The 10,429-nt window shown below is 55.5% G+C and overlaps 1 protein-coding gene across 3 annotated transcripts; it reads left to right on the top strand.

Annotated features, from left to right (window-relative positions):
• Positions 1 to 3,275: 3,275 nt before the first annotated feature.
• Positions 3,276 to 9,389, top strand: CNFN (cornifelin). 3 transcript variants are annotated; one of them, XM_080645538.1, is made up of 5 exons: positions 3,276 to 3,300; positions 7,708 to 8,018; positions 8,464 to 8,574; positions 8,958 to 9,094; positions 9,187 to 9,389. In XM_080645538.1, exons 2-5 carry the CDS (start codon positions 7,982 to 7,984, stop codon positions 9,274 to 9,276), a joined length of 375 nt encoding a protein of 124 aa, XP_080501664.1. In that variant the 5' UTR covers positions 3,276 to 3,300; positions 7,708 to 7,981; the 3' UTR covers positions 9,277 to 9,389. The 3 variants fall into 3 exon arrangements, with proteins under 3 accessions (XP_080501664.1, XP_080501662.1, XP_080501663.1); XM_080645536.1 differs by lacking the exon at positions 3,276 to 3,300 and adding an exon at positions 7,144 to 7,295; XM_080645537.1 differs by lacking the exon at positions 3,276 to 3,300 and having other exon boundaries at positions 7,482 to 8,018.
• Positions 9,390 to 10,429: the final 1,040 nt, after the last annotated feature.

Raw genomic sequence — 10,429 nt, 5'->3', positions numbered from 1 at the left:
CCAAACGTTACCCTCAGGCCTCAGCAATGAGTGGTGGATCCTTGATGACCTTGTACAGAGCTGCTGCAGGGCCATGGGAGGTGGGCAGCCAGATGTGGAGGGTTGAGGATGGAGTTAGAAGGTAAGATATTGAGCTGGTGGGTACAAGTCTTTAGCTATAAAAGGGATGAAAGCTAATTCAAGGGAGACTGATGCATGGTGTGTGTGTGTGTATTTAGAGGTGATGGAATATGTTTTAATGCTGCCAGGGAAGGGAGTGAGGGAGAGAGGGAAGATGCAGAAACACAAGAAAGCAGTTTCCTCAAGAGATAGGGAGAGGAGGACCCTCACATCACAGAGACCCTCATTCATCCAAGTGATTTCTGATTCAGGTCCTGCAATGGGGGAGGGAGCCATAGCCCAGAACTCTCCCTGCAGGTCCAGACCCACTGGCCTGAGCCACAGATCCTCTTGTCCAGCTCATAGGACCCCTTGCTCATCTCTGCCCAGTCACCACCATCAACCTGCTCTTCTTTCCTGGCCCTGTCTCAGGGATGGCTTCATCGTCCCCCAGTCCACCAGGCCAGAGGACTGTTCTTGTCCTGGACAACCCCTCCACCCCATAGACCATCACGCTTCATATCCTATTCTTTCTGCCTCCTGCCTTTTCCCTTCAGCCTCTGGCCTAATCCAGGCTCCATCCTCTCCCACCTCAGTCCCTCCACAATCTACCTTCTGGGCTACTGGCTTCCAGTCTTATTCCTCCAGGTCTGGCTCTAGCTCTGACTCAGTCCTCCCATGCTCTACACCCTTCCATGGCATCCTAATACCTGCCCCTGGCCCCCCAAACAAAGTCCAAGCTCCTCAGCATGGCCTCTGTCTACCTCCTCATCCTCTTCAATCTGACTGGCCTTCTGCCTGGGCACCTACAGACAGTAATGCTATATATATTGTATATTATTAATTTCAGACAAGAAGGGAGAGGGAGAGAGAGACATCAAAGATGAGAGAGAATCATTGATCAACCACCTCCTGCACACCCCCTCCTGGGGTCTGAGCCTGCAACCCAGGCATGTACCCTGACCCAGAATCCAACCATGACCTCCTGGTTCATAGGTCCACGCTGAACCAATGAGCCACCGGCTGGGCCAGGCAGTAAATACTCTTGCATGCCTCCCTGTCTTTGCTCATGCTGAAATGTACCCCCCTCCCCCCGCCAGGCTGTCCTGCACCCTTGCCTGGCACCTCCTGCTCCTCCGAGATCCAGCTGCAATGGCCCCTCTGGAAACCTTTCCTGACTCACCAAACCCCAAAAGACCCCTTTACGTCTGCACATTCCTGCACATCAATGTGTGGGTCTGTTCTGCCACCTGGCCCAGGCCTGACTCATCTTGGTCACCACCATTGCCCAGCATGAAGACTGGCACGCTGTTTAAGTAATGGGTGGGTGAAAGTGTGAATGGGTGGGTGTGGGGGTTACATGAGGACATCAGTGAGAGAATCAATGAAGGTCGGAAGGACTGAACGAACCGGTGGACAGGGCAGATAGGTGCAGACAAGAAGAATCAGATTTAGGGTGGGAGAAATGGAATGGACGGAGGACTTTCTGAGACTGCATCCCGATTCAGTTTCTCTAACAAAGCAAAATGGGCGGTGGCCCACCTAAACTCCACTCCAAGCCTCACCAAGCCCACTGTTTCCCACCGGAGCTATGTCCAGAATCCCAACACTGGGCGTGCGGGCAGGGCTTACCCGCCGCACCCACGGAGCCTGCTCCCTCCACCGGCTCCAGTTCACCCCTCCCCGCGGGTGCCCCGCCGGGGATTCCCACCCCTCCCCCGGGAGCCCCGCCGATTGGCAGACTGGCAGGACGCGCGGGGCCCCGCCTACTAAGGAACGCGCTCTGGGTGGCCCAGGCTCATAGGAGACGGAGTGTCAATGGGCTGGATAATAGTGAATGATGTCATGAGTAGCTTATCACAGCTGGACTCCGTGTCAGACCCTCCTCTGGCAAAACAGAACCCGGGAGGTAGCTGAGAGCCTGTTTGACTGCCGAAGAGAGAAGTCAGTGGGGTTTCTGGCTGCACGAACCTCGACTGTTCGCTGGCATGACCCTGGCTCCTAAGGAAGATGGAGACTTGAGAGCCCTGGCTCCTTGGTCCTGAGGAGGCTGGGGACCCGGGGGAGGAGGGGATTGAGGAGGAGTAACTAGGGGCCTAGACTTCTGGGTCTGAGGGAGGAGAAGGCTGAGAGCCTGAACTCCTGGATTTTGAGGGAGGAGGGAACTGGGAACCTGAAAGGTTGGGGTCTAGGGATGGGGACTCCTTGGTCCCAAGAGTCACTGGCCTGCCCACGGATGACAGATTTGAAGTTCAGTATTTTATGTGGCTCCTTCTGGGATTGGAGCCAGGCCTTGTCCCCAGGCAAGTGAGGTGGCGCTTGACTAGAGATGATGAAGAGGCTTAGGAGAAGCTCTGACCTCCATATGCCCTTTCCTCATCCCTAAAAGGGAAGTCGGGCAGGGTGCTGTCTGCGAAAGGAACCACAGAGTGGGAGGAGACTTGAAACTCACGTGGAGACCAAAAGCAAAGCATAGATAGCAATGGAGAGATTAAGATACTGAAATTAATGATAGAGTTCTTGTATGGAGTTTACTGTGGCCCGGGTTCTGTGCTAAGCATTTTACATAATTATCTCATATCTTCCTCATAACAGATCTAAGAGATCAGATTATTATGATTATTATAATCCCCATTTTACAAGTGAGGAAATTGACACCCAGGGAGAGAGAATCAAGATGTAAAGAGACAGGAGAGACACAAAACACAGATGGTGGTAAACAGACAGGTAAATGCAGACCCAGACAGAGAAGAAAAGATAAACAAGGGGGGAAGGAGCGGGGCTGAGAGCCAGGACACCGCCAGGGGGTGTTGAGGGGACAAGACTCATGGGTCCTGGAGGAGGAAAGACCAGGATGGGGACTCTCGGGGATTTCCTACCCTGACTCCCACACGCCGTGCTGTCCAGTCCTGCCTGCTCTGGGCATTTGGCCTGGTTGGGGTCAAAAATAGTGATTACAGGGAGCAGATGTGTCATTATCCTATTAGGAGGTGATAAGAAAATGATTCATGGGGTGCCCTGGGCCTGGGAGGAGTCTCCCCCACAGCCTCTTTGATCTGGATAGATCAGACCTCAGAGAGGACTGGGGAGGGGCAGGGCCCTCTCTGTCCCTCTCCATCGCTGAGTCTCCATCACCCAGAACTATTGCCAAGTCCCTCGTGGAGACAGATGAGGCACCCTGGAGCGGCAACAACTTTGCTGGTGGGTCTTCACTCTCTGGGTCTCTCTCTTTCCCCCAGACCTTGAGCCAATGCCCACCAGAGGTCCTGGCTCATTGCAGGGGCTCAGCCAATGCTAATGAACTGGATGGATAACATCCACATCGTTCTATGCATCTCTTCTTCTGGCCCCATCCTGCCATCTCTCGTGTCCCCATCATGCTTCATTTCTCAGCCGCTCCCTGGTCTCCCTCACCTCCTCCCACCTTCCCTTTCACCTGATGTTTCTCCCAAAGCCATTGGACCCACCATCCCCATTAGGGAGAAACTGAGGCTCACTTTGGAAGGTGCCAACCTCGCAGGGCCCAGATAAGACACACTAGCACCTCAGAGTCAGAAATGCAAGAGCACACAAAACACGTGCCCTTACAACACATGCTTGAGGTAATCTTGCATTTACACCCACACAATCAGAGAATCACACACACACACACACATGCAATCACCCACAAACCCAAACATAGGCACACACTCACAGAATCACTGCAGACAACACATCCAGAAATAGCCTATCCCACATGCAACACAGACACCCCCACTATGCAGTTACATGCCAGCCACGGATAGACATCCAGCCAGTCCCTATGAGGACCGTGAACTAAGACTTGGTTTCATTGACTATTATATCCCCAGCAGCTTGAACAGATCATCATCATCATCATCATCAGCACCATGAGCACAAAGTATTTCCTATGTGCCAGGCACAAGTCTAGGCACTTTACATGAATTAACTCATTTAACCCTCTCAAAAACTCTATTTGTGACAACCCATTTTGCAGATGGAAAATTGGAGGTCCAGGTTAGTTCTTTGCTCAACGTTTCACAACCAGTAAGAGGCCATCAGGATTCAAACTCGGGTTTTTAGTCCATTGCACAAGGCTACCACTCAATAAATAATGCCAGCCTTAACCCAGTCAGAATTACAGAACCTTGACAGCTGAGACCACACCCAAACTCAGGCGCACAGTGGGTAGTAGAATCACAGACGCCAATAGAGACACACAAATAAGAAAAACCCCTTCACACCCCAGAACACAGGGACACACACAAAGTGACACATACAGAGACAATCCCCACACTGACACAGCACCCAGCGAGGCACACACCACACCAAAACCTCGACCACAGGGACCCACCCAGAGCTCCCTGTTCCTGGGCTGGCCCTCGAGGAAGCAGCAGGCTTAAGATGGAAAGGGGGGCCACCTCACTTGTCCGCTCAGCCTGACTGGTTCCACCAGGCCATGGATGGCACCACCCGCCTTATGAAACCTTTGTTGGGCAACTGGACCCAGACCTGGCCTGGCTGTCTAGATTCTGGGGAGAAGGGGCTGGGTGTCCCATTCATGGATTCTAAGGGCAGAGAGGAGGGGGATTGGGACCTGGACTCTCGGGTCCTGCAGAGGGAGGGCTGTGGGCCAGAACCCTGGGTGTTGGGAAAAGAGAGGGCCAGGTACTTGGATTCCTCTGTCTTTGAAGGTAGGGTTCCATGTTTAGCAAATAAAAATATAGGATACACAGTTAAATTTGTAAAAGGCAACAGAGTTATGTGACCTGAAGAGAAACCAGAGTATATATAGGATGACCAGTTAAATCTGAATTTCAGATTAACAACAAATATTTTGTTAGTATAAGTATATAGCAAATATTGTGTGGGACGTGCTTATACTAAAAACAGTATTTGCTGTTTCTCTGAAATGCAAATTTAACTGGGCATCCTGTATTTTATCAGGCAACCCTATTTGAGGGGGAGGAGGCCAGATGCTAGAGACGCTGCCTGGTCCACTCCTCAGCCCCCAGGCCTCTCCTCTTCCTGCCCCTCCCCCCACCCTCCTCCTCACCCCTAAGCAGGCCACCTCACAACTTCCCCAGTCCCTATTTCCTCATCCACATGAGTTGCTGTATCTAATTGCTGCCCCCAGGTGGTGTAAGAGTAGGGAGAGGACAGCTCTGGTTGTCATACTGGGAGCCCCAGGGTCCTCAGAGATGACTGACCCTGAGTCACCTGCACCCCATGGTCTGACGGCTGGGAGAGGGGAGAGGCTTGTGCCTCCACAGAGCAGGCATGGAGAGGGGGAGATGCTGAGATAGGAGGCCAAGAACTCAGAAGGGCAAGAGACATGGAGCTTGGAGGAGAGAGACTCAGAGGTGGGGAGACAGAGAACCAGAGAAATCTGGAAACATTGGCAGAGATGAGAAGAGATTCAGAGCTGGAGACAAAGATACAGGGATGGCCGAAACCGGTTTGGCTCAGTGGATAGAGCGTCGGCCTGCGGACTGAAGGGTCCCGGGTTCGGTTCCGGTCAAGGGCATGTACCTTGGTTGCGGGCACATCCCCAGTGGGAGGTGTGCAGGAGGCAGCTGATCGATGTTTCTCTCTCATCGATGTTTCTAGCTCTCTATCCCTCTCCCTTCCATTCTGTGAAAAATCAATAAAATAAAAATAAAATAAAATAAAAAAGATGCAGGGATGGGGGGACAGGGACCTAAGACAGAAGTAGAGAGATGCTCCACAGACATGCAGATGCCCGGACTGAGTGATGGGCACACACAGGCAAGATACCGAGTGCTGCCCACAAGTCTGGGGCAAGGACAGCAAGCCACCGCGTGGTGCCGGGGACCAAGGCTCGGGACCTGCTGGGTTGAGCCAGGAGTTTGGGGGAAAGCTGAGATGCCAGGTGAACAGGATGCTCCACCTGCCATCACCCCATGCCCAGTGGGGTGACGACACCACCTTCTCTGCAGGTGACACCCCAATTTTCCAGTGCCTCCTACATTTTTGGGGTGACACCCGTCCTAGGAACCCCACCCAGCTCTACTGCTGCTTCCCTCACTGAGTCACCACCAACCCCGCCAGGCTTGTTGGAGGGGAGACACTGGTGACTCAGGCATCCAGGCCCCCAGCTCTTTCACCCTCAGGAACCCCTCAGGTCTGAGTCCCAGGACCCTGCCCCACTCAGGGATGCAGCCGGCCGAACCCAAGAATCTGGACCCCAGCCCCATCCTCCCTCAGACCCAGGAGTCCAGGCCCCCAGTCCTCTGCTCTGTTAGGACCAGGAGGCCCTGGCCACAGCCACCTCCTTGCTTCTCAGTTCCCAGCCTCCTCCCTTCCCAATTTGGAGGTGGGGTGAGGTATGTTTATTTACTTTGGTTCCAACATGAATCGCAGCCAAAACACACTGCCCCCCACCCCCCACCACGTGCCCCAGGCCCTGAATGGGAGGACAATGCCCCCTCTCCCAGGGAAATGGGGACCTCACTAAGGATGATGGGAGAGGCCTCAAAGGGAGCCCTCCCGGCCCTCCCTCCTGCACTGCATGCCTTTCTTCTCTGCCCTCTCCCTTCCCTCCGAGTCCAGTGGTTTCCATTGCCTCCACCTACCTGCCCCTCCACCTTCCCATCTCTCTTCTCTGAACGTGTCTCCCCTCCTTTCGTTTCTCCCCAGATCTTTGTGCCTCTCTGTCTAGGCATCTATTTCTCCATCCCTCTGTCTTCTCACCTCCCTCCATATATCTAAAACTCCTCTCTCTCTGATCTTGTCCTCCCTCTGTCTCTGTGTCCCCCTTCCTTCGCCATCTTTCTGTCCCTCTCTTTTGGTCTCTGTCCTTTGACCCAGCTGTGCCCCTTGCGCCTTGGCTCCGCCTTCCCTTCCCAGCCCTCGGCCCACTCCCCTCTCTATCCCCACTCCCAGCTCCTCATCCCTGGACCCTCCCCCACAATTTCCTGGTCTTCTGAAGTACTGGAGGAGGGGAAGTGGGGGGAGGGGGAGCGGGAGAGGGAGGAGGGGCAGTTCCGGTGTTGGGGGGAGAGGTTCAGCCTGACCGGCTGGGCTCCCTGGGCACCTCTGTCAGAGCCCCGCCCAGGCCCTGTGGCCCGCCCCAATATAAGCAGCTCTGGTCCTGAGAGTGAGAACTCAGTGCCCGTGTCACCCACACCTGTCTCCATCATCGCCATCGCCATCGCATCGCCGCCCTCCTGCAGGTAGGCACCCCCCCCCCCCCCCAGCAGCCCTCTGCTCGGAGGTCAGGCCTCTGCTCTGCTCTCCCCCACACCACTCCACTCACATCTCTGTGTCTACTTGCAGATCTCTCTCTGGACATCCCTGTCTTTCTCAGGGCTGCCTGTGCCCCTCCTCAACCTGAGTACCACTGGGTTGGGTTTGGAAGTCCTAAGGCCTAGCACCCCCTCTACTAACCCCCTTGGCATCGGAGGTGGGACATTTCTCTTCACCTTTCCCAGCCTCAGTGTTCCATCTGTGAAAGGGACTTGTGGTGAAGTGAGTGCTGGGCAGCATGAGCGTTACTGGTGGCATCTGTGTGGGCACCTGGCGCTGATCTCTTCCTCCCCGCATCTCTGACTCAGCCTTTCTCTGTCTCTTGGTCTCTCTCTCCAGCTCTACCTCTGGGAGGAGGGTCCTCTGGGGTCTGTCGGGCAGCTCTACAGAGATGGGCGAGTTTCTCGCCCCCACCCCATACACCCCTATTCCCAGTCTCTTCTAGCCAGCAGGCTGACGTGGCCTATTTCTCCCCAGCACCCTTCCCCTGAGAACCCAGTGCCCCTGCCCTTGCCCTCCCCTCCCTCAGTATCCAGTGTCCCTAGGACAGACTCCGCTGCTGTCACCGCTGCCACTCCGCCATCCCCAGCGCCACCTCCTCAGGGCCAGCAAGATGCAGTTTGAGATGCACGACAACGTGAAAGGCAAAGGTGGGATCACTGGATGGACCAGCAACCCCTCCAGTCCCTGGAACCTGGCTGCTTCCCTCCCCGGGGCACCCTGGCTTCGAAGACAGACGGCGCCTGCCTGCTTGTACCCCAAAGGCCCCTGAAATGCAAGAACCCAGCACCCCTGGCCCAGATGTGGAGAAGGCGGCAGCACGTCTCAGCCCCGCCCACACGTGGCGCGCCCCCTTTCCCAGACGTGCAGGAGCCCCACCCCCAGCTCAACCAGATGTGCAGGAGGCAGCGGCAGGGGACAGGCTGGGGTGTCGATGCCCAGATGTGGCAGAGGGAAGGGAGCTCAGTGGTGTCCCTTCAGTGGGCGGCCTACTGGCCGCGCCCAGACTGCCCGGCAGAGGGAGGGGCGGCAGGGTGCGGGGACCCAGGAGGCGCTGCGAGGCTGCCGGCTGACCCCTGTCCCCCACCTCCACAGCCATGTCCTACCCAGTGACCAGTCAGCCCCAGTGTGCCAGCAGCTGCTACCAGACCCAGATCAGTGACTGGCACACCGGCCTCACGGACTGCTGCAACGACATGCCCCTCTGTGAGTGCCCACCGCTCCCCCCTCCCCGCCCCTTCCGACATACCCCTCCTACGCCCTACTCCCCGCTCCCCTCCCCCTCCTTGGACCCTGAATTCCCTCTCTCTAACCTCACGCCTTCCTCGGGCCCCCAAAACTTCCTGGGATCCTGACCTCACACCTTCCAGCTTCCCCTCCTACCCTCAACCTCCCCCACCACCTTCATACCCTGTTTCTCAACCACTAATCCTCCACCCCCAACTGCCCCGGGACCTTCACTTCCCCGACACTCAGTTCCCTCTGGGACTTTCAACGTGGCTCCAGGGACCCTCAGCCTCGCCGGCAGGAGGTTGGTGGGGGGGCGGGGGAACCCGGGAGGCCTCCCTGACCGCCCGCTCCCGCCGCAGGTCTGTGCGGCACTTTCGCCCCCCTGTGCCTCGCCTGCCGCATCTCGGACGACTTCGGCGAGTGCTGCTGCGCGCCCTACCTGCCCGGAGGTCTGCACTCCCTGCGCACCGGCATGCGGGAGCGCTACCGCATCCAGGTGCCAGGGGGCGGCGCCAGGGGGCCAAGGGGCTGGGGGCTGGTCTCCCGGATCCAGGGCAGCGCTCCTAACCGCTCTCTCCCACCCTCTAGGGCTCTATCGGGCACGACTGGGCGGCCCTCACCTTTTGTTTGCCCTGCAGCCTCTGCCAGATGGCGAGGGAACTGAAGATCCGAGAGTAAAGAAGTGCCCCCCTCCTTCCCCTCTGGTATGCTGGCCTCCTCTGCCCCCTTCTGGGAGGGCCTGCCCCTCCGCCCTATCCTGACACCAGAAATACACCCACAATAAAAACCTGAAAACCAACTCCGCCTACATCTTTTATCCCAGGGAAGGAATCTGGGTGGAGAAGGAGGTTTGGTGAGAAAGGTGGAGACACCGGGAGGATGCCTAGGTGTGGAAGTTCAGGAGTCAGATCTTTGACACCTCCCCCCCACACACACACACACACACTCACATGCTGTGGATGACACCAGCAAGTCTCTTCCTTCTCTAGGCCAGGGTGTCCCCAGTGACAAACTAAAACCTCTCACCCCTTAGCTGCCTGTCTGAAGCTCTGCCCAGATTGTGAAAATAAGCAAACCCAGAAGGCCATCTTGGTTGAGTCCAGGCACTCAAGTTCAAAGAGAAGTTTTAGGAGAGCCCACTGCTCACTTACTACCTACAGATTCTTAGCCTACACACAACTGGTCAGGGACCTTTGTTTCCAAATAGAGAACTGCGGGCTTAGGGCTTTCTGGAGCAGGAAGGAATCCAATTCGATCCCCTCTATCACAAAAGCAACTACAGATGAGAAAACATTCTGGTCTCGAAATTGGACAGACCTGGGAGCCAATCTTGACTCTTGCCACGTACTGTGTCGTCAGTGAACTGATAACCTTTCTGAGCCCGTCGCCTCCTCTGAGGGTAATCCCCATTGGCCACATGGCTACTGGAGGGCAAGAGATGGAACAGATGGAAAGACCAAGAGTGAAAATAAACGATTGTTGCTAGTTGTTAATATTATTTTATGTAGAGTACAAGGTAACTATTCTAAGGTTAACATGTCATTGTTGTAATTATTCTCTATCTGTGGACCCAACCAGAGTGACACCTTCACTCGGAATACCCAATGGGCATCTCAAATTGAACATGTCTCACACTTAACTCGGTTTCCCTCCCAAACCTGCTCCTACACAGTTAGGGAACCAGCAAGCCCCAACCTTCCAGGTGCTCAGTCACTCTCTCTCTCCCAGCATCCAATCTGTAAGCAAATTCTGCCTCTTCTTTAAAAATAGATCCAGAATCTCATTTCTCCTCACTCCAGTGCCCCCACATTGTTCCAGCCACCCTCCTCTG

This window comes from Plecotus auritus, assembly GCF_963455305.1.
Source record: "Plecotus auritus genome assembly, chromosome: 10".
NCBI lineage: Eukaryota > Metazoa > Chordata > Mammalia > Chiroptera > Vespertilionidae > Plecotus > Plecotus auritus.
This window is presented reverse-complemented; position numbering and strand designations above follow the sequence as displayed.

What these genes read in the sequence shown, in the direction of transcription:
- CNFN (XM_080645538.1), top strand. Translation starts at nt 7,982, where the DNA reads ATGCAGTTTGAGATGCACGACAACGTGAAAGGCAAAG. An exon ending in CGACAACGTGAAAGGCAAAG is followed by an intron (nt 8,019 to 8,463) that starts GTGGGATCACTG and finishes CCACCTCCACAG; the next exon opens with CCATGTCCTACCCAGTGACC. An exon ending in GGGAGCGCTACCGCATCCAG is followed by an intron (nt 9,095 to 9,186) that starts GTGCCAGGGGGC and finishes CCCACCCTCTAG; the next exon opens with GGCTCTATCGGGCACGACTG.